The 24,340-nt window shown below is 44.4% G+C and overlaps 1 protein-coding gene across 1 annotated transcript in view; it reads right to left on the bottom strand.

Annotated features, from left to right (window-relative positions):
- Positions 1 to 24,340, bottom strand: part of MPP3 (MAGUK p55 scaffold protein 3) — a 66,567-nt gene that overhangs the window by 3,193 nt on the left and 39,034 nt on the right. Inside the window, exons 12-16 of the mRNA XM_056863373.1 lie at positions 22,256 to 22,297; positions 20,838 to 21,002; positions 19,650 to 19,730; positions 1,791 to 1,884; positions 1,323 to 1,431 (exon numbers count right to left, since the gene is read on the bottom strand). Of these exons, the coding sequence (XP_056719351.1) occupies positions 1,323 to 1,431; positions 1,791 to 1,884; positions 19,650 to 19,730; positions 20,838 to 21,002; positions 22,256 to 22,297 (491 nt within the window). The remainder of the gene's footprint in view (positions 1 to 1,322; positions 1,432 to 1,790; positions 1,885 to 19,649; positions 19,731 to 20,837; positions 21,003 to 22,255; positions 22,298 to 24,340) is intronic.

The following is a 24,340-nucleotide window of genomic DNA, read 5'->3' as shown; positions in this document are numbered from 1 at the left end:
AACAATAATACTCTTACAGTATTTTTATTTAACAGCGTTTGATAATTGACACCTCAAGACTGGAGGGAGGTGGTTGCCTTGGCTGGTGAGCCCACAGCAGATTCGCCAACCCAGACTGGGACTGGGGGGAGGTGGCTGCCTTGGATGGCTCACGGGCCAGATAAGAGCCTTCAAGGGGCCGAATCCGGCCCCCGGGCCTTATATTTGACACCCCTGCCTTAGATAATCTAGAATTGGGAACAGAGATGCAGGTGTGAGTAGACAGAGAAAATGGCAATAATGCATAAAAACACTTTGGGGAGAGCAAGAGGGACAGTTTTCTCTTGTCAACGAGCAACTATTTAAAAACGTATTAGTTGTGTTCTCTGACGTGGTGTGCCAAATTATAAAATCTTCCCGTAAAACTGTCATCAGTGGACAATGAAAACCAAATCAGCAAGAATCTGAAACTGGAGTCGACCAAGCCTGTCAGTCAGCGGATATTAAAGAAGAAGAGAAGAAGAAGAGTTAGTTTTTATATGCCGACTTTCTCTACCACTTAAGGAAGAATCAAACCAGCTTACAATCACCTTCCCTTCCCCTCCCCACAACAGACACCCTGTGAGGTAGGTGGGGCTGAGAGAGCTCTAAGAGAACTGTGACTGGCACAAGGTCACCCAGCTGGCTTCATGTGGAGGAGTAGGGAAACAAATCCAGTTCACTAGATTAGCATCTGCTGCTCACGTGGAGGAGTGGGGAATCAAACCCGGTTCTCCAGATCAGTCTCCACCGCTCCAAACCACCGCTCCAAACCACTACACCACGCTGGTTAATAAAGCAAAGTTAGAGGCAGAAAGTTTTTAAAAATTATCATTATCTCAGTAAGTTCGTGAAAGTAACATCTCAGTAACTCTTCCCCCAACCCAGTTCCACTTGCACAAGATCTTGACCAACGTGGAGTAGTGGTTAAGAGCGGTGGACTCTAATCTGGAGAACCGGGTTTGATTCCCCACTCCTCCACATGAGCAGTGGACTCTAATCTGGTAAACTGGGTTGGTTTCCCCACTCCTACACATGAAGCCAAGTATCTCTTTAAAAAAAAACTAAAAGCAGATCACACCCAAAGCCAACAATGAATTCACTGAGGCCACTGCTAGAAATCTCAGTTGATTCCCCAGCCAGAAGGCCAAGGGTCCAGCAAGCAGGTAGTGGGGTATCCTGATGCCAAGAACTCCATATTGTCGAGTGATGATACAACAAACTGATCTGCCAAGACCTGACTTCCATGGTTACAGAATGAACGAGTCCCTCAGAGCGACTTCGACAACAAAACTGAGGATTACCTCAGGCACGACATCCACAAGGCACGCTTTGTTCTTGGACATGACCGACTGTATGGCCTCCAAGCTTGTCCCGTAGAGATTCTCCTTATACTCTCCATGCTCTACAAACCTAAAAACATTGAGGGGAATAATTTTTAAAAAACAGCAGAGACCGCTGTAAAAATGTGCAAATGCTTACTATGGCATTACAATTTCCCTTGGGGAAAAAAATGGCTGGCAACAGAAAGGGTGAGATGGTTACATACCGACTCTTAAGAACATAAGAAAAGCCCTGCTGGATCAGACCAAGGCCCATCAAGTCCAGCAGTCTGTTCACACAGTGGCCGACCAGGTGCCTCTAGGAAGCTCACAAAGGAGTTCACTGCCCTGGTCTCCATCACAGCACATCAGATATGGCTCAGCTTGCTAAATTTGCCTCGCCAGACATGCCTTTTGTCCCCCCGCCCGGCACATCAAACCAAAGCCTACTTGTTATGTTGCACGTCGGACTCAAATGACTGCTTGGAAACAAAGTTGTACTCCACCCCCTCCTTTTCGTGACTCTTCTTGGACCTTGTGGTATCTGGAAAGCAGAGAAAGCCAAGATTAGACAGCGCCAATTTATCAAATGTCGCCGTTGGCAAGGTGGGCACTGGCTATTGGCAACAGAGAAAGTCACCCAGTGTGTTCCCGTGTGGCAGCTCTGATCCTCACACTAATTCCGGCTTGTTCTCCCATCCCAAGGGCTTGTTAGGAAAGCCCACTGCTAGAGCGGGCTTTTCCAAGGGTTTCAGGAAGGCACCCCCTTTGCTCATATTCTGGAAATTGTTCAAAAGGGCTTTTGCAGTGGGCGGCTAATCTCTCTCGGGGCTGCTGGAGTTTCCTGTGTTGTTCTTATAAGCTGCCAGAAATGAGTTTGGATCTCCCTGTCATCCATCTTAATCCTTCCAGAGAGGCTGGCCTCATCCTTTGAACGCCACCATTCCATCTGACCGCTTTCTCTCAGCTGCAGTGTAGTTGGTCCAGACTCATCCACTGGTTTGCTTGTTTATTTGAGACAATTTTTAGCCATCCTTTCTCCAGCATGTGGACGCCTAAGCCCCTAGCCATCTCCATGCCTTGTGACATCGAATCTCATAATTAAGCATCATGCAAAGAAGGGCATTGTCTTCTTCCCTTTTGGCTCCTCCTCTCCCACCTACATCTGAAAACCCATTCCTCATTCCAATATCATAGGACCCCTACAACAAAATGCATCACTCAAGATGAGAATTTGGTGCTCCCCCCACATCAGTTTTCTAATTCCCCCTCTGCATGTATGTCTCTGGAAACAATCATTCTCCCTTTACTTCCATCTGTAAAATATATGGAAATGTTGAAGAACTGTATACACCTTCACCTTATTCCAAAGGGATCTCTATGTGCCGCACGAGGATATATATTGGCCTGTCTAAGCGAGCGCCTGCTATACAACTTCTTTCTAATAGAAGTTATTTGGTTGCCATGGAGTATGTGGCCTTTGTTGTGTCTTGGCTGTTTCTAACAATATTACATATTTTCCCATGCAAGTTGAGACAGGCAGTAAAGAGCCACCAGATCATATGCACAGTTCTATGGAAGAGTGGGAAGGTGAATCTACAGCTACGGAGACATGGGCAGGCTCTTATTTAGGAGATGCTCAAATTCTTTCCTTGTCCACTTACCTAATATGTCGGATTGAGCCAACCCATGTGCTTACCGACAAAGGCAAAGGTCAACAAAAGCTAAAAGATCAACAGAAGCTAAACTGAGGCTATCGTATTTTGGTCACATTATAAGAAGACAAGGGCTTCCGGTGCTGACGCTGGGCTGATTGCTACGTCCTCCCAGGGGCTCCTGGGGAGAATCCAAGTTTGCGTGTAATTTGGGGTGTTTTACCGCACCCCAATCCAGCCCTTGCAAGTGGGCTGAGAAGCAGGAATTCCCTGCAGCCATATATGCAGTTTGATCTCCTGAATACTCCGAGGAAGCTTTATTAAGTCCCCCGGAGTTTCAGACGTTTGATCCCGTGGGCACGAAGGGATTGAAATCGCCAGCGCGCAACTTCGGCTTTAGAATCTACCCTCCAGCACCTTATAAACATCATAAGGACTACATCAAGATTAAAACCTCACCTCCAGACGCCCAAGTGAGTAGATAACAATCCTTCACTTTTCACTGGCGTTATCGATTAACAGGGGGTTGAAGAAAACATTCCTGGTAACCGTTTCTCTCCCTTAATTGAACTGGATGATTTTGCTGCATGAGATCCATCAGACAAAGCAGCAGGAGCCTTATCAAACTGATCAACTTAAACTAAAACAACAAGCTTGAATGATTGACGTAAGATCTGCCAATCCGACGCGTTCTTAAAGGAAGGGGAGGGAGGAACCTTTGAGAATTTGCTTGGGGTAAAAAAGGTCCTCCAGCCACGTTTTACAACAAAGAGGATTCCTTGACCGGAAGACTCTGTGCTTCCTTCAATATCCCTCTCTATTGTTCTACAAGCAAATCAACAGGAAGAAGGTCGTAGGACCGGAAATTCGTCTTACTCGTGTTACACCAAAACCATTCCTGAAGGTAACCATAGAGAAGAGACGATAGAAGGTCCGCGATGAGGCAACTCCTGGAATACTTCCTGGTTCTGCCGATCTAGAGCGTCTGGTAAAACTCGTTGGTATTTTCAACTTTAAAAAGTTATTTTAAGCTTAAATACTCACTTCTTCAACCCGAAAAAGATATTAAGCTGGTCAATGAAATATTCTCTATCAACTACATGTAATGGACTCCTGCTAGATGACCATCAATTTTTTAACTAAGTTACATATGTAAATGTCTGGAACCTCTCCCTGATCTGGCTAAATTCATAGCCCTGCCCTTATGAAATTAAAGGAAACTTTACAGAATTTAACCATGGAAAAAAAAGTACAGGACATGCTTGCTAAACATTCTGAGGCGACAATTAAACAAGTAAAACAGATATCAACACAGATGGCTCAACTGATTTCAATGATGATGACTCTTGACCAATCATCACAGGTATGTAATCAGAAGTTGGACCTGGTTACAGAAGATATAAAAGTCATGAAAATTCAAATGATGGCCACAAATACAGACATACAAGTAATGGATTCTTCTGTCCAAAAAGTCATGGAAGAATACAAGGATACAAAGAAGAAGACAGAAGTCCAAGAAGGTAACCAGTTGGTGACAAAGAGATCAGACATACAAGAAATGGACTTTTCATCTAAAAAAGTCATGGAAGGACGTGTGGATATAAGGAAGAAGAGAGCAGGTCAAGGAACACAGATTGAAGCCATGATGGAAATGAAGCCCAGAAAGAATTATTTTTGGATACATACCCTGTCTGAGGAAATGAGAGAGCATAAAGAAATCCTGTTCCCATACCTGACTGACTTATTTCAGTTGCAGAAGGAAGTATTAGACCATGGTTAAAGGACTGATTTAAATATGATTGCTGGATTGGAAGGCTTTGACAGTGTGGATGGGTGGCATGGCTATTAACGATGTAGTGGAATTAAGATTTAGACATCATTTTGGGATTATCTAAACAAGTCCTCCTTTTATAGACTATCAATTGATATAAAAGTATACTGGAATATGTGATTATTACTTTAAGGAAAATGTTGGAATGTACTAAGGATACTGGTTTTTTCTCCTTTTTTTATAAGGGGCGGACTTGTGATATGGATCTGGGATATGATTTACACTGAAATAAGATCGATTAAACAGGAAATATCCCTAAAATATTGGAGAGGATGTTGTTTAATATGATTAAATTTATGTTATACTGGCTGCAATTTTATGCAGCCAAATGGAAAGGGACAAAGGTTTCAGAATAAAGGGATTAAATCATTTAAATGTTAGAACTGGTGGAGTTGGAGAAACTAGGGAAAAGGGGAGAATTGAAGGAATCATTGTGATAATGTATAAGATCTGGGAAAAATGGAAGGTTACTTTTTACTCTGATCCAGAATGTAAAATTTTATATAACATGAAACTTTAGAATGAGATTAATACTAGGATCAGAATATGTTAACAAAGGATACTAACACTTTATTAAGAGGTAGATGGAGGTGATGGGGAAGTCAATTTATTTTTTATGTTTAATGGTAATCAAGACAACAATTAATGTAATTGTGATTGTGATATTATTTTTACATTGTTGTTAAAATTATGAAGAATTTATAGTTTTAAAAAACCAATAAAAATTTATTTTAAAAAAAAAACATTATAAGAAGACAAGAATCACTGGAAAAGACAGTCATTCTAGGAAAAGTTGAGGGGAGCAGGAAAAGAGGAAGACCCAACAAGAGATGGATTGACTCAATAAAGGAAGCCACAGACCTCAGTTTGCAAGGCTGTCAAAGATAGGACATTTTGGAGGACACTGATTCATAGGGTCGCCATGAGTCGGAAGCGACTTGACGGCACTTAACACACACACACAAACATCGAAAACACTAAGAACAGGGCCCAGTTCACACACACTTGTTTGCAGCAGCTAGGACACAAACATAACCAGCAACTCCTTGGCATGGAGGGGGTAGCAAGAGGATGGGACAAACACTAGCTCTATCGCCCTCCTCCCAAGGGGCTGATCAGCGTCAGCGTCTGATCCGCTACCAAGCCCATGTGTGGTACGACCCTGGCAGTTGGATCGGAGGAGGAAACTAAAACAACATAGCTGTTAAAAACAAAACATTTAAAACCAACGGCAATAAAAGCCCTTTTTAAAAACCAAACTGAACTCATCCCCCAGCAACGCTTTTTCCAAAATGCCTTAAAAAGAAATGTTTTAACCTGCTGACAAAAGAAAGAGAGAGAAAAACATAAAATTGAACAGAAAGTTAACATGGTTAGATGTCATTTTCAAAGGGGGAAAACATCATAAATATGAGATTTGTTAAGAAGAAATTGAAGGACCTGCTAGGGGGGTAAAAAACCTTCTGGAAGCCCGGAGGTAGGTTAAAGTCACTGTAATGTAACATTTAATTTGTCTGACTGGAATCCCCATAAATTATATGGCTGAATTATAAGAACAACGTTAGTAATATTTGAAGCAGTGGATTATTGTTTTAATATTGAACGGATAATTAACTGAAGGATTGGTTTCAAAACAGTATTTGAAATTAAGTGGTCTTATGGTCAAACAGAGGGAATGAACTAATTGATTGGGCGCAGTACAGGGCTAAGAACATTTAGGAAGAAGGTAAGGTTAGAAACTTTTATTTTTCTTGACTTATCAACTATCACCTCAGCGAGAGAGGAGCTCAACTGTTTAACCAAGATAAAACCAAGAACAACTTCCATATAAATAGGGCTTACCTTTTAGACTAATGATAGAAAGCAAGATTGGGATAATTAGCTTAGCAGAGGAAGCAAAGGGAATTAACAAAAACCTGATTCAGGTCAAACAAGAGACAGAGATATGGAACGATACAGCAGAAATTAATCAAGACCTGGAAAAGAATGAAGCTCTGCAAAATGAAAGAGAGTACTGGCAGGAAGGAAAGGAGAATTAGAAGATTAGGGAACCATAGGTAACAGGACTGCAGAACTGATTTCCAAGCATTCAATTATAAGATCGTATCTACTGGAGCAGAATAAAATGCATCCCCCCTTCTTCTCATTTTCTTTCTTAAGAGTATTTTTACTCTTGATTTTCCTAAGTACAAATAAAAATGGATTATACAATGAAACGGTTGGCATTGGCTGTAACTGGATTAGTCAATCCATTTAAGAGAAATGCCAAGGTTATTAAAAAGGATGATGCCGGCATAATTTCCATTCAGGAAACATACATTAGGGAGCGAAAGAGGAAACACTTTTAAGGATTTATATAGATGGGAGAATTGTTTGTGGACTAAAATCAACTGGGGTACTGACCAGGACACAAAACACATCATGCCTTTATCAGCATAAAACAAACGCAGCCCAATCCTAAACAGAGTGATACCCTTCTAAGCCAACTGGCTTCAATGAAACAAATCTGCTAAACAGCCTAACACGATATTCTTAAAACAGTCCTCAGGCTAGAAGCAGGCCATAAAACAGGTTTTAAAAACAAAGATGGAAGCCCTTAATTAAAAGCTTGGGTGAAAATAAATGTTTTGGCCTGGCGACTAAAGGAAAATAAGATATGTGCCAGGAGATCTATCAGGATACCGACCTGTGTGTCACCGTGTAAACTATTAAGGACATAATCCTGTGTATTCTACCGAAAAGGTCGGACCAGAACCAACGGGTTGAAATTAAATCAAAAGACTTTCTGTCAAGACACTAGGAAAAAATTTCTAACAGAGTGGTTCCTCACTGGAACAGGCTTCCTCGGGAGGTGGTAAGTGCTCATTCCCTGGAGATTTTTAAGCAGAGGTTAAATGGCCATCTGTCAGTAATGCTGATTCTATGACCTTAGGCAGTTCATGAGAGGGAGGGCATCTTGGCCATCTTCTAGGCATGGAGTAGGGGTCGCTGGGGGTGTGGGGGGGGAGGTAGTTGTGAAATTCCTGCATTGTGCAGGGCGTTGGACTAGATGACCCTGGTGGTCCCAACTCTATGATTCTGCGATTCTATGATTCTAAGTCCTTTTGAACACAATGGGGTTTACTACCAAATAGACCTGCTTAGGATTGTTCCTTTTGGGCCTTTTTAAGAAGGAGCAGACTGTTCCTATTCTAAAGTGTTCTAACCAGGCACACCACAATCATGACCAAACAGAGGTTAGCACTGACTGGCTGTTCTCAAATTGTTCCAAGGCACAGAGTAGGACAGTCCGATTATATCAATAAACCTGGTTTACTTTTGAAGCCTAGTTTCACATTTTTTTTTGAGTGGTTGATCTAACTTCCTGGATCTAACGCTGATTTTTTTTTTTTTTTTGGTCGCCTGCTGGTTGGGGTTCTCATTTTTTACTGTTTTGTGCTGCTACTATTACAGCTGGACTTCTGTATATTTGGTGCTTTTAAACTGTGTAAGCCATTTGGTAGAAGGTTGGGGTAGAAATGCAGCAAGTCCATGGACTCTGAACCAACAACTTTCCAATTAATTTTACCTTGAAATAACTCCTCCCCACTTCTTTTTTTTCTGCCCTAGATGTTGGTGATGCCGCTCAAATATCCACCACTTAAGCGCCGGGGCACAGCAGACACTTAAAAGACAAATGTGATATGAATAACAGTTTTACATACACCTACAGTCTCCTGTTAAATTAATCCCCAGACATGCATCAACAGCTCTGTAGGCGAACATGACACATTGTCAAAGATTTCCCCTACCCCACTGCTACCGCTTTCTCCATCAGCCCTTTCGTTTTCAAGTCCTTTTTTTTTGCTCACTCAATACAGAATGCAGTTTTCTTTGCTGCAAGGAACATCATCTATAGCATCTATTTCAGATATTTATACCTTACTTTTCTCTCCAATGGGGACCCATAGTGGCTTCAAGGGCAGCCATGAAGGAGCTAGAAAAGATTTTGAAGTGTAAGGATGTGTCACTGGCCACCAAGACTAGATTAATTCATGCCATCGTATTCCCTATTACTATGTATGGGTGTGAAAGCTGGACAGTGAAGAAAACTGATAGGAAGAAAATAGATTCCTTTGAAATGTGGTGTTGGAGGAGAGTGTTACGGATTCCGTGGACTGCCAAAAAAACCAATCAGTGGGTTATAGATCAAATCAAGCCTGAACTGACCCTAGAAGCTAAAATGGTTAAACTGAGGCTATCGTATTTTGGTCACGTCATGAAACAACAAGAGTCACTGGAAAAGACAGCCATGCTAGGAAAAGCAGGAAAAGAGGAAGACCCAACAAGAGGTGGATTGACTCAATAAAGGAAGCCACGGCCTTCAATTTGCAAGATCTGAGCAAGGCTGTCAAAGTTAGGACATTTTGGAGGACTTTCATTCATAGGGTCGCCATGAGTCGGAGGCGACTTGACGGCACTTAACACACACACACACACAGTGGCTTACATCATTCCCCTCTCCTCTATTATATTCTTACAACAATCCTGTAAGGTAGGTTTGGCAAAGAGGGAGGGAAAAACCAGCCCAGGGTTACCCAGTGAGCTTCCATAGCAGAGTGGAGATCAAACCTGGATCTCCCAGATACTAGTCAAACACCTTAACCACTACACTACACTGGTTCCTAAACATACCATTGTCATGAAGTGCCAGTTAATCATGGCAAACTAGAGAAAAATCCCACCCAATTACACACACATTTGCCTAATTGATATGGTGCTGTGACCCCCTTATCCCTCTGAGGGTGACCTTGACAATACGGACCTCAAAGCAGGAAGATCCCAGAGCCCCTGAACCCATTGGATCCAGCTTTGGATAACATAAGCTATTATGGCATTAGCCAGGAAAGATACAAACCTTATCAATAAAACCCATTACATGATAAAATAATCTCTTCGTAAAAAATACAGAAGAAAATTTATCAATTAAAATTAAGCTTACTAGCACTAGTAACCTTTTCCGGACAGATTTTAATTGCTGCAGAACAATATTTGGCTACCTGTAAATAACATTGAGAGTCTCCCTCCCTTAAGAGGAATTTCATTTTCGATCCAGCTTTGGGTCCAAAGATCATATTATTGCCCTGGAGCCAGTTCTGGGGGATGTGGAAGAAGGAGAGCAGTGACTCTTTCCCTTGCAACTGGAAAACTGTGCTGCATTATTATTATTTTGCTCGTGCTGCACAAATCTTTGGATCCAAGCCAGAGAGCCTGAAGGAAGCCTCCCTACAGACCTCTCTAAGGAGGATGTTACCAGACTCGGGCAAGATGTCTGAATCAATCCACCAAACCATCCAGACACTGCTCTGCTTATAAACCTCCAGCAGACACAACATCTGGTCCATCTGAAACAATGCCAGTGTGCCACCCCGGACAGCTTCAATTGAAGGGCATAGCTCCATCAGGCATCAAGCCTTTCTTGGAGACTTCCTGAGTAGACCCTGGGAGCTGCCCCAAGTCCTGAAGCATACTAGTCTAACCAACTGCCTGTCCTTGCACAGTTTCCATATCAATTTCTATGGGCCCTGGGAGCTGTCCTAGGTCCTGCACAATAACCAACTGCCTGTTCTTGCACAGTTTCCACATAAACTTCTATGGGCCCCGGGAGCTGTCCCAGGTCCTGCTCTATAACCAACCCCCTATTTTTGCACAGTTTCCATATCAACTTCTATGGGCCCTGGGAGCTGTCCCAGGTCCTGCACAATAACCAACTGCCTGCTCTTGCACTGTTTCCATATCAACTTCTATGGGCCCTGGGAGCTATCCCAGGTCCTGAACTATAACCAGCTGCCAGCTCTTGCACTGTTTCCATATCAACTTCTATGGGCCCTGGGAGCTGTCCTAGGTCCTGCACTATAACCAACTCCCTGTTCTTGCACTGTTTCCATATCAACTTCTATGGGCCCTAGGAACTGTCCCAGGTCCTGCACTATAACCAGCTGCCAGCTCTTGCACTGTTTCCATATCAACTTCTATGGGCCCTGGGAGCTGTCCCAGGTCCTGCACTATAACCAGCTGCCAGCTCTTGCACAGTTGCCATATCAACTTCTATGGGCCCTGGGAGCTGTCCTAGGTCCTGCACTATAACCAACTCCCTGTTCTTGCACTGTTTCCATATCAACTTCTATGGGCCCTAGGAACTGTCCCAGGTCCTGCACTATAACCAACTCCCTGTTCTTGCACTGTTTCCATATCAACTTCTATGGCCCTGGGAGCTGTCCCAGGTCCTGCACTATAACCAACTCCCTGTTCTTGCACTGTTTCCATATCAACTTCTATGGGCCCTGGGAGCTTTCCCAGGTCCTGCACTATAACCAGCTGCCAGCTCTTGCACAGTTTCCATATCAACTTCTATGGGCCCTGGGAGCTGTCCTAGGTCCTGCACTATAACCAACTCCCTGTTCTTGCACTGTTTCCATATCAACTTCTATGGCCCTGGGAGCTGTCCCGGATTCCGTAGTATCCCAGTAGCTGCTCTTGCACTCTCTTACCAACTGCCCTCCCCTCCTAAGAATCTGGTGCAGAATTCTGATACATATTTTCAACACAGAGAGTAAAGCAGCCCTTCCTCCCAAGAACAGCTCATTAATTCCAGCCTTTCCTTTATGCCATGGAAGCCTTGCCTTCAGCAACCACGTCTTCTTTCCCCTGTGCCTTTACTGAAGCCAGAAAAGATATCCCACATTTGGCCCGACAGCGCTAGCGTTTATATAATCTCCTCATTAGTTTCCCCCAAAAAATTGGTTCTCTCTTTCTATAGGCAAACACTGTGTTAGACAAATATTTCAATTATTCATCAGCGATCGTTTTACCAAGCATTCTTGCTCTTATTCAATTCTGGCACGTTCAGAATTGCATCATGTACCTGGTACTGCTATCACGCCTCCCCAATTCTTGGGCCATTACTGAAAACCAGGTTTCCTTTTTTTCCCCTCTCTAATGTAGTGGGGAGCAAAACAAGTTGCCCCACTGAACTGGTGCTTTTCACTCTGTCATCTCCCCAACATCGTTGCTGCCGATCCTTTCCAGACTGACTATCTCTAAAAGCAGAAATGCTATAAAGACGGGCTTCCAGCAAGCAGACGGGTGGAGGGTAATGGGAAAATGGGATGTGGCTACATCTTTTCAGGTGAGGAGCAAGGAGCGAAAACGGAGGATACGAAGCATCCTCGGAGTATGCCCTCTTCCGATAACCAAACCCTTCAGCAGAGTAATTGCTTCCCTCGAGTCGCTCCCCTTATATTCTGCCTTCTCTTCTGCCCTGCCTGCAGTGCAGCACAGCAGGAAACCTGCTCACTACGGCAGCTGAGAGAAGAAAGTGGACGTTGGAACAAAGAGAGGAAGGAAATACAAGCCTCTGCGCACCACCAGATGGTTAATTAGTTCATTAAAAATAATTCTGCCCCACCTTTCCATTAACATTTCTAAAGGGTTGAAATATTGCAAATCGGAACACAGTAAAATGCAATAAATACCACATTCCACAGAACCTTAAATGAAGCAGGAATCAGGTTAAAACTAAAATCTAGTTTTAAAAAAACAACAGTGACAGTCAACTCTCAGTGAATGTCGGCAAAAGCAGTTAGAACTGTAGCAGTTGTTCTAAAGCAACCACCAATTATCTCATCACAGGACCATGAACAGTCACCGTAAAACTAACCATCAGTCAAAAGCTAATAGAAAAGAAAAACTTCTGCACCTGACACTGAAATGATAGTAACAATTGAACAAGTTGAACATGCTGTGGAGAGCTGCTCCATAACCGTGGCGCCACCACTGAGAAGGCCCTGTCCAAGTGACTACCTGCTTTCATTCTATAGGTGGAGGGCATGCAGTGCAAAATCTCCAACAAAGATCTCAGAGCGCAGGCATGCATGGATGAGGGCAGGCGGCAGCTTAAAGGGGAAATATCTGGTTGGCAAACTGGCAAACTATCTAAAATGTTTCTTTTTTCCCTCAAAGGCGGGAACACTAACACCTTCAACACTAATCTGAAACGGAAAACACAGTGAGTTTTTCTAAACTTTATTTTCTGAAATAAAATTATAGCCTTATCCAACCTAACCATTCCTGAAATACACAAACTGTCTATTACCCCTTCAAAACACATTCATTCATATTTTTCCCAAGGCTTGGGAGGGGCTGTGGCTCAGTGGGAGAGCATCTGCTTGGCATGCAGAAGGTCCCAGGTTCAATCCCCGGCACCTCCAGTTAAAGGGTCTAGGCAGGTAGGTGATGTGAAAGACCTCTGCCTGAGACCCTGGAGAGCCATGGCTGATCTGAGTAGACGATACTGACTCTGATGGACCAAGGGGTCTGATTCAGTATAAGGCAGCTTTATGTGCTTTTGGTTAACAATTCCTTGGCACTTGGTGACAAAACACATTTTATTGGCAGGCAAACAGGATCAGGACCACGATGAATAAAGTCTGCACTGAAAAGATTCTTGGACCCAGCCTCTCCATCTCTAGATTATTCAAAATACTCATCAAGACATCATTTTCCCCTGAATTAGCCCCATCATTTGGAAAACTACAGGAATTATTTGTGACCAAAACCTTTAAATTTTCCGGAGCCACCACCCAAAACACAATATTTTATTTCTTCACTTCATTTATACTCCAACCTTCTCCCCAATAGGGACCCAAAGCAGTTTACATCATTCTCCTCTCCTCCATTTTTATACTCACAATAACCCTGTGAGGTAGGTTAGGCTCTGAGGGTGTGATTGGACCAAGGTCACCAAGCAAGCTTCCATGGCAGAGTGGGGATTCAAACCTGTCTCCCAGATCTTAGTCCAACACTCAAACCACTATACCATACCTCCTTTACAGAGGAAATTTGAATGCGTAACATTCCCAGCAAAGAAACAAATTAGCTCCAACTATTCTATTGAATCTCACGAGTCCTATGCACCATTTATATAATAAATTATATCGAGGCTCCCTGACAGAGGTGCAAATTGCTACACTCTTAATAGATGGATGTCTCTTTTCCCACATCTTATCTGTCATTTTCACACCTAGCTCTTCGCTCCATTTTAATTTAACGTCTATGCCCTCTCTTTTCTCCTTCTCTCTCTCTGTTCCTTGGGACATATCTAAACTGCACACGCAGTAGATGAAAAGGTATTTCTTTCCTCCTGAAAACCCAGGCAAACGTAGTTTTGGGGAGAAGAAGACAGGGTGCAGGTCTACCATGGAGAAAACTCAGCACTCTCACCAAACTAGCTGCAATGGTTCTCTCCCATCCTAGGAATTAACAGAGGTTCCCTTTGGGGTACAGAGAAAGGGGCTCAAGGCTCCCACCGCAATGTTTTTCCCCATTCTGAACCCACTCCAGAGAGCCAACATTTGCCCTTCTAGGGCCAAAGTGTGTACCAGCGGGTTACATGGAAGTTTTCCCCAGTGGGACTGACAGCAGCTCCATTTGAGGTCAGGAAAGTGGAACAGAGAAAGGGGGAGGCTTATGGCCCAACATGCCGCAGTCCTGACCTCCGTTGGGGCCCTGCACGCCTGGGAATCAAGTTTTGCCCAGCAACTCCCAGTGAATGCCTGATTGACCATCTCCGCAGCAGACCCAGGGACAGACCTGGGAACAGTGTACCACGTAATAAGGTCCTACTCCAACCACTATACCATACAGGCTCACTCAATATGAGAGGTAGTGTGGTGTAGTGGTTACGAGCGGTGGTTTGGAGCAATGGAGTCTGATCTGGAGAACCAGGTTTGATTCCGCACTCCTCCACATGAGCGGCGGACTCGAATCTGGAGAACCAGGTTGGTTTCCCCACTCCTACACATGAGGCGAGCTGGGTGACCTTGGGCTAATCACAGCTCTCTTAGAGCTCTCTCAGCCCCACCTACCTCACAGGGTGTCTGTGGTGGGGAGGGGAAGGGAAGGTGATTGTCAACCAGTTTGGGTCTCCTTTAAGCAGTAGAGAAGGCCAGCATATCAAAACCAACTCTTCTTCTTCTTACTATGTACTGGGTTTCCTGTTCAGTGCCTCAGCAGAGGTTTATTATTTTTCAGAGGCATCTCCCATGGTTATAAAGCAGGGCCACAACTTAAGACAGGGCAAGCAGGGATCTGCACCAAATGGAAAGATAAGGTAGTCCCTTGTGCAAGGACCAGGGCATCACTGACCCATGGGGTGACGTCACATCACAATGTTTACTAGGAAGACTATGTTTACGGCGTGGTTTGCCATTGCCTTCCCCAGTCATCTTCCCTTTACCCCCAGCAAGCTGGGCACTCATTTTACCAACTTCAGAAGGATGGAAGGCTGAGTCAACCTTGAGCCGGCTACTTTAAACCAACTTCTGTTGGGATCGAACTCAGGTAGTGAGCAGAGCTTGGACTGCAGTACTGCAGCAGACCACTCTGCACCAGGGGGCACTAAATGTAGCTGTTGCAAATGGAATCTAGCAACAGCAAGGGTAAACAGGAACGCAAACACAATCTCTCCCCTGTATCGTCAAACAGAAAGGAGATCAAAAGCTGTGTTCAAATCCTGCTGGGCTCTTTTTACTTCTCCCTAGGAAAAAGGCAGAATGGAAGGGCAACAATTTCATATAGCTAGTTAGAGCTCCCCAGACAACTGTGGTGTTTTTTTTAATTCAGAAACTTGCAAACACACATGAAGCTGCCTTATACTAAGTCAGACCACCGGTCCATCAAAGTCAGTCTTGTCTACTCAAGATTGGCAGCGGCTCTCCAGGATCTCACATCACCTCCTACCTGATCCCTTTAACTGGAGATGTCAGAGATTGAACCTGGGACCTTCTGCATGGTAAGCAATTGCTCTACCACTGGGCCACAGTCCCACCCCCTCTGTGTCAGCAAGGTACACAAACCCTCTAAGGAAGCTCTGGAGGCACGCCAACCCCCAGTTCTGCCTCCACCTTTGTTCCTTCTAAATCTGTGCTGCTCGACAGCTTTGTACAAAACTAACAACTATGTATTGGCCCAGATGGGCTCTCAGCACCAAAAAAAACCCCAGCACTTTTTCCACTCTTAGCAACCCGCAGTAAATATAACTGAAGAACACGAGCTTCTAAGTGACATTAGACTGCAGAGGTTGAGCAGCAAAAAACGGCACGTTGAAAGAGAGCAGAGCATCTATTTAGCTTTAAGGAAGAGCTCCAGGATGAAAATCAGAAGGTCTTCTTACCACAGGAATGTAAAACTCTGGAATGGTTTGCCTGGAACATTTACAGCCTGACATAATTGTTAAAGACTCAAGGATGATAGCATAGTGTAAAAACAAAAAAACCAGTCATATAGCATGGGACTTCCCGTAAACATGCAATAGGACTTGAATCACAAAAATTAGAAACGACATGTAAGGAAGTACAAACTTTTTGGGAAAAAATACATAAAGAAATACAAGACTTTACGAACACCAATTTCCAACTAGAAGCCAAATACTTTTTATTAGGTATAATCCCATCTCAAATTTCACCTAATCAAAGAGAACTGTACCAATATGCAACAACAGCGGTGAGACTGTTACTGGCTCAAAAATGGAAAGATAAGCAGATACCAGACTTAAACATGTGGATTATAAAAATGTATGAATATGCAATGATGTCAAAACTATTCACCATACTACATCAAGAATCATATGAAGAACACAAACAAAAATGGCAACCTTTTTATGACAAATATGATAGAGCATAAGTACATATTTTAGACAATATTGTTAAGATATCGGTGACTGTTTTTAACAACAGATCAAAAGGTATTAGAGGTATTAAAAATAATATTAGAAAATTGGAATGATGTAATAGTAATAAATCAAAAGTAAGATTATGATAGATATAATGACATTGAATGTCTGTACGCCGGTGTAATAGAACTGTGATTATAATCATATTATCCCTTTCCCTGTTTTCCTTTTCCCATGCCTTGTAATAAAAACAATAAAAAAAAATTAAAAAAAAAATTGAAACAGTGCCCCCAAAAAGTTACAGTGATATCTGAAACTGAATGCAGTGGCTTTTGTTAGTGGCTCAGTGGAGTCAGGAAGAGCTTATTTCCCCCACATGTTCATTCTGGGGGTTCCTCTCCTTACCTCCTTCCCCAGAGCATTAAAGAGCGTCACAACCAGCAAGGGTTTCTTGGTAAATAGCATCTTCTTCTGGGGTCACTTAACGTGGATTTCTTTCTTATTTAGGGTTTGACCAATCACTATCACCTGGAGACTGAAAGGAATTTCCCCCGAAACCCGATTGACTAGACAGCATGGGACTTGCAGCTGCCCCTTGCAATATGTGGCATGGCTCACTTGCTGAAGCCTCCCACAGCCAGTTTGCTTGGCCCTCTGAACCATAATCACCCTCCATGATCCGGATTGCTTAGATTGCTCTGGTGAGCAGCAGAGTCTGATTATGAAGATTAAGTTTGTAGTAGTGGTAGTGGTAGTTGTAGAAAGAGAAGGAGAAGGAGGAGAAGAATTGGTTTTTATATGGCGACTTTCTCTACCACTTAAGGAAGAATCAAACCAGCTTACAATCACCTTCCCTTCCCCTCCCCACAACAGACACCCTGTGAGGGAGGTGGGGCTGAGAGAGCTCTAAAAGAGCTGTGACTAGTCAAAGGTCACCCAGCTGGCTTCATGTGTAGGAGTGGGGAAACAAATGCAGTTCACCAGATTAGCCTCCGCCGCTCATGTGGAGGAGTGGGGAATCAAACCCAGTTCTCCAGATCAGAGTCCACCACTCCAAACCACCACTTTTAACCACTACACCACACTGGCTCTCCTTATACTTCCTTGCCAACTTTGATGAGTCTGACAGTAATAGCAAGGCCTTGCCTCCACAAACACTATTTCCATGCCAATCCTCTCTGTTTAAAAAGCACTGGGGACCAGTTAGGCTCTGAAGAGCATGCTAAGGATCACAGCGAACAGACCAGGGAGAATCCCACAGGAGGGCAGGCAACCCTTCCCCCTCCACTTGGCATGAGTGGCGGCAGCCCGCCCCCCAGTCAGGTGCATCTCTAACCAAGGTAGAAGAGACCATCTGCACTTGGGATCCCCAGCGGACCCAAGACCCATCTGTGCAGCTCTCAAATCATCAGAAACGGGCAGCTGAACTGGGCATTGGGACTGGATTATGTCTGGCACACGCATGCAGGCACATGATTCATGATGCTCTGGGACATTTCCTGATTCCTTTAGCACATTGCTATCTGCATCCCTTTAACTCAGCGCATGATTTCCGTCTCACACCGTGAACAGGCAGGGGGTCAGCCCTGATCCATCATAGAAACACAGCCGCATTTGAGAACAGTTCCATCCTGCAGCCTCACAGCCCATGTGAATGTAAATTCCACAATAACGGAGGCTCTGATGAACGTGCTTCATCTTAGAGACTATCTGCTCTCTTTCCCCCTGTGATCTTTCAAGTTTTAGTAGTTCTTTTCTGATGACTGGCTGGGGTCATATGGGCCATTGCAACATCCCGTCCTTTCAATAAGCCAAGGAGGAGGAAGAAAATGAAGAAGAGGAGGAGGAGGAGGACTTGGTTTTTATATGCCAACTTTCTCTACCACTTAAGGAAGAATCAAACTGGTTTACAATCACCTTCCCTTCCCCTCCCACAGCACACAGCCTGTGAGGTAGATGGGGCTGAGAGAGCTCTAAGAGCTGTGACTAGCCCAAGGTCACCCAGCTGGCTTCATGTGGAGGAGTGGGAAACCAACCCAGTTCACCAGATTAGCGTCTGCTGCTCATGTGGAGGAGGGGGAATCCAAACCACTGCTCTTAACCACTACACCATGCTGGCTCCCACACCACACTGGCTAACTGGAACATTTGTCCAATTTCATACACTAAATAAAGGAGAGCAATCTCAAGGGCAGAGAACTGGTCTCAGTCTGCGAATGTGAGAATACAGAGAAGGGTAAGCAGTGACTAGAACAGGCTGTGGCTCAGTGAAAGAGCGCCTGCTTTGCATGTAGACGGTCCCAGGTCCAATCCCTGGCATCTCCAGTTAAAGGATTTCAGGTTGCTGGTGTTGGGAAGGGCCTGTCTCTGCTATAGAGCCCGCAAAGACTGTGCTGGCCAGAGCAGACAGTGTAAAGCTTATTGCTCTTTATTATGTTTTATTGTATGTATAATGTTGATTATGATGTGAGCTGCCCTGAGCCCAGTATTGCCAGGGAGGTTGGGATATAAGAGCAATAATAAATAAATAAATAAATAAACCTCCTGCTTTGTAAAAGAGCCCCGTGACGCAGAGTGGTCAGCTACAGTACTGCAGTCAAAAGCTCTGCTCACGACCTGAGTTTGATCCCAATGGAAGTTGGTTTCAGGTAGCTGGCTCAAGGTTGACTCAGCCTTCCATCCTCCCGAGGTCAGTAAAATGAGTACCCAGCTTGCTGGGGGTAAAGGGAAGATGACTGGGGAAGGCACTGGCAAACCACCCCGTAAACAAAGCCTGCCTAGGAAACGTCAGGATGTGAAGTCACCCCATGGGTCAGGTCAGGAATGACCCGATGCTTACACCTTTACCTTTTTTGTAAAAATGCCCTCCTGAACATTCCTGTTTCACATGTTCTGTCTTTGCCTCTTGCTCTGCCTTGTTGGTTCTTTGCCTTCTGCTATTGCCCGGATCTCTGGATATTTTCTCCGTCTTACACCCACTCGACAGAGCCTGCCAACCCCTACACTTCTCAAGTTGCACACGACAGATCATCGAGAGCTGTCAGGTTGTAGTTGCAGTGGGAGGGGAGCGAGAGTAGGGGTGGGGGAGTACGGCACTGTAAAAGGGTACTTACGTGGCACGGCGACCCCATATTCCTGTGGGTTCTCTGACACCACCTTCTGCTTGAGTTCGTTTAATCGGGACCCCAAAGAACCTGGGGGGGGGGGGACAGAGGGGAAAGGTGCGTCAGTGGACAGAGCGCCCGGATGCCCTGCAGAAAAGGAAGGGGAGAATACAGGCCAGGAATGGACCCTCTTAATTTCACTCACTGCTTGAAGACTGCCAGAGATAACTGATAATAATTTGACTAGTGTGGAATGTTCCCCAGTGAGGTCTGTCACTAGCATCGAAAAAGGGCCTTGAAATTGGGGCCCAGACAGTTCTCAAACCAGGGACTGCTTGAAAGCCCGTGTGTGTGTGTGTGTGTGTGTGTGTGTGTGATTTTGCCACATTTTCACAGTCACAGCTGCCTTAGGGCAAGCCCATATACACAAGAAAATCCTTCCAAGGAGTGTGGCATACAAATTCTACATAAATGCATGCATCAATGTATGCATAACCTTGGAGAATTCAAGCTGAGGGGAAATGGTAACTCTACGATCACAACAGTCCAATCCACACATTTCTCACCCAGCTCTTTTTGCTATTGACTCTCTGCACGATTAAACAAAAACCACTTCAATTTTATATTTAGATAGCTATTTTGATTGCAGGGATATTAAATATGTTTTGATAGACACGATAAGGCGGTCATGTTTTGATCCTATTATATGATTAGCAACGTTTAAATATTTCTTTTACCGCTTGAGTAACTAGTTGATAGTACTCTGGCGTTAAAATAGCATGGCAATGCAATCTGTTTGACTTATTTCTACTTCTTTGTCCTTTCGGTCGCACTGTGGATACCCTTATTTTTCCCATTTTTCCTTTTGTACCCCTCCTTTTATAAAAGAAAAGAAAAACATTGTTTAAAAAAACACGGTCCTTGTAAACTGTCCAAGCTCCATCTACGACTGGTGCCGATTAGCAAGACAGACTATGGAAATGGGATTGTGGTGGATGAGCATCTCCCCCTTCTCTCTCTTTCTCTCTCCAGAGTGCCTCACGCCTTGCTGAGGAGGCAAGAGGCCCTGGGGATTCTCCTTCTCTCCTCAGAGGTTTGGAAAGAGATGGGTTGGAGCTCTGGCCCCTCTCGTTTTAGAAACTGGTCCCCCCACCCACCCGCAAGGCAACCGTATCCCCCTCCCACAGAGTGACTCACCGATCAAAACCACCAGTCTCTTCCTGTCGCCCGGCTGCTGCTGGTATTTGGTGACTTCCTCGTATGTGAGAAGTTCAGAGGTCTGAGTGGGTTCCGCTTGCCTGGTTTCAGGCTGGCTGCTTTGCTTCTCCTTTCGGCTCAGCCGGAAGCTCCGCCGCAAGCCGGCTACAAGGCCCAAAACTAGCGTTATTGTCGCCGCTCTTCGCCCAATGTTGAATTGAAGGTCTGCTTAGCTCGGACTGCTCGTCCTCGGGATCAACGGGTAGTTCTCGAACTACGGTAAATCAAGGCCCCTCACCCTCTTGTTTTAATTTAAGAAATGCATCAACCAATTCTTCCCCAAAATACAATAAAATCATAAAACCATAATAGGAAAAAAAACAGTCCACAGTGCCAAAGCCTGCCTAAAGAAGGAATCTTCATTGGCACATGAACACATGAAGCTGCCTTATACTGAATCAGACCCTGGGTCCATCAAAGTCAGTATTGTCCACTCAGACAGGCAGTGGCTTTCCAGGGTCTCAGGCAGGGGGTCTTTCACATCACTTACCTGCCTAGTCCCTTTAACTGGAGATGCCGGGGATTGAACCTGGGGCCTTCTGCATGCCAAGCAGATGCTCTACCACTGAGTCACAGCCCCTCCTTCTAAATGCAGGCAGAGATTGGCTCGGGCAGGATGAATGGGAAGAGTTCCCTCAACAGAGAGGCCTGTTGCCAAAACCCGCAACATTACACCCGTAAAATTATCCGGAAGGCAGCTCCCGGGTGGCTGGCATTGTTCTCATCTCCTCTTTTTTATTATTATTATTTTATTTTAGAAATTGCGGGTACAGAAAAAAGAAAGGAGGGGAAGGGGAAAAGCAAAATGAAACAAACTTTGTCCTCCGGGCCTTAACAAAGTTTGTATTAAGAGGGGAAAATAAAAGTATTGTCAGAAATTCTATCCTTAATCTATAACCCTAGAACGTCTTGAAACACAATCAAACATCTAAACATATCTACTCTTTATATTTCAGTACGAATTCTCACTGCGAGTGCTTTCTAATATTTTGGATTATTTATATACTATTTGAATAGTAATCACAGAAAGGCTGCCATTTCAACTCAAACTCTTCTACTGATTTCTCATTTACCAATTGCGTTAATTTAGCCATCAAAGCAAAGTCTAAGAGTTTGTTGGTCCACTCCTCTTTTTTATCCTCACAACAACCCTGCGGGATAGGTTGGGCTGAGACCTTGTGGCTGGCCCAAGGTCACCCAGCGAGCCTCCATGGCAGGGTGGAGAATCAAACCTGGGCCTCCCAGACCCTAGTCGGACACTCTAACCACCCTGGCTTCCATGCAAGAAGCCGGCACTGTTGTAGGATGCCCACAACCAAGGCCCAAGCAGGTTTTTTTTAAAAAGCCCAGTTCCTCACCTATATACTGTCCATTGAAGTATCCCTCGCAATCACAGTCTTCTGTTAAGAAAGGAGAGAGAGAAGGGACAGGGTGTTAGAAGGAAAAATACAGGGCCTCAGTGTGGGAGAAGCATTTCTCGTTGCATCTTTTTGCTTTCACAGGGCACTTGAGGAGCAAGGACAGCAAAAGGGAGAGGCCGCACTTGAAGGGAAGATATTTGAATTATAAAACTCTGTGGAGAAAATGTATGGAGAGGAACGGTTCTCTCTCACACACACACCCTGACAGCAGCACAGGGCACACAGAGGGGATTTCTTTCCTTAGGAAATGCACCTCAAGCAAGGTTTCTATTTTTTTTATTTATCCATTTTTTAATTTTATTGACGTTATTTGTAGTCCACCTTTCTCACCGAGACTCAAGGCAGATTACACAGTGTGTGTCAATACAATCAGCAGGCAGGATCCAATAAATAATGCGATAGGATCTGCATGACAGAAATCTGGAACCAAGCAGAAATCTGAAAACGGAGCTGGTACAAAGCATTGGCATTAACGTAACACATTAAACCAGGGGTGTCAAACATAAGGCCCGTGGCCCTGATGTGGCCCACTGAGAGTTCTTATCCAGCCCGTGAGCAAGCTGAGGAAACCACACACACCCCACTCTCAATCTGGGCCTGGCCTGGCCAAGTACCATTTTTGCCATATCTGGCCCTTGTAACAACTGAGTTCGACACCCCTGTGTTAAACTATGCAGAAATGGCATAGTAGGATCATACTTACAACACACTGAAAGGACAAAACATTCAAATTCAGAACAAAGGATCAATAAGCAGCCGATATAGAAGAGCCCATTTGCATCAATGAAACTGTACAACTTAACATTACTGACAAGTGACATGTTGATTAATAATCCGCCACGTTTCCACAGCCAAAACACTGGTAGCCGTGAGTCCTTTTGGAAGTGGCACGCACGAGGCCTCACAATTAGTAATCGATATACCCAGGGGCACCCTGGGCCATTGTTTTGGCCGAAAGAGAAACAGAGAAGGGAGAGAGCTGGGCAGGGCCAATTTCACATACTGGGAGGAAATAACCAGCCAAATCTAGTTTCCGAGCCAGGGCTCGCTGAGAATGCTGCCTCCTCCTCCTCTCAAACCAAACGTGCAGCAACGAGTCCTGCGCCTATCTACATTAATTTGGAAAGCGCGGTGTTTATAGCTTCAACGCAAGCTATTTGCTTTCTACTCTTTCAACTGGACATCGAGCATCCTTTGTTCCTTAACGACAGCCGCGCGGTGCGGGAAAACAAATGGAATCACGAGCTCGTACCGTCGGTGTTAAAATTTAACTGCCGAGTGAAGGAAAAATATTAATCACTACCATTATTATCATGTACAAAGCACCTCAAATACTAGGCGCCGCACAATTGTTGAGTTCAAAAGCACAAGCCGTTGTTTGGAGCCTCCGCAAGAGTAAAAAGGGGCTCTTTTCTTGCAAGGCGCAGCTCCGAGAAGTCGGGAAGCAAAAAAAAAATAAAAGCATCGCCATCGCGGATCATCAGGAAAATACCTGCTGGGTTCACAAAAAGCTCCCAGGAAGCTGTACAATAGCTGTTTAAGAAACAGCGGGAGCTTAATCTGTGTGATTACAGCAAAAAAAAAATTACACGGTTTAAAAACATTCAGCAAATTAATAACTAAGGAAAATTAAACACGAGTGACATTAACCGCCTCAAGGGCGCAAGAGAAAAAATTCAACATCTCCCCCTCCCCAGATGCTAAAAAGGGCTGCTTCTGCAACAACCTCAGTACAGCCCACTGACAGCTTGGGAGTTCATATAAATGAACCCAGAGCTGGGCTGGAGAGGGAAACCAGGGAAATTAGAATTGGAAGCAAATCAGCCAACCCATTTAGCACGCCAAGACCATTATTCCCAAGATCCAGGATGAATCAGGCCCTCACAGGTATGGCTTGTGAGTCACCAATAGTGCCGTGCTAAGCAGTTACGCCCTTCCACGTCTACTGAAGTCGATGGCCTTAACAGAGTGTAATTCTGCTTAGGCCTAGGTGTGTGTGTATCGATAAACCCGAACCAAAAA

This window comes from Euleptes europaea, chromosome 18 (assembly GCF_029931775.1).
Source record: "Euleptes europaea isolate rEulEur1 chromosome 18, rEulEur1.hap1, whole genome shotgun sequence".
Taxonomy (NCBI): Eukaryota; Metazoa; Chordata; class Lepidosauria; order Squamata; family Sphaerodactylidae; genus Euleptes; species Euleptes europaea.
The sequence above is the reverse complement of the archived record's forward strand: the minus strand, read 5'-3'. Positions and strand labels throughout refer to the sequence as shown.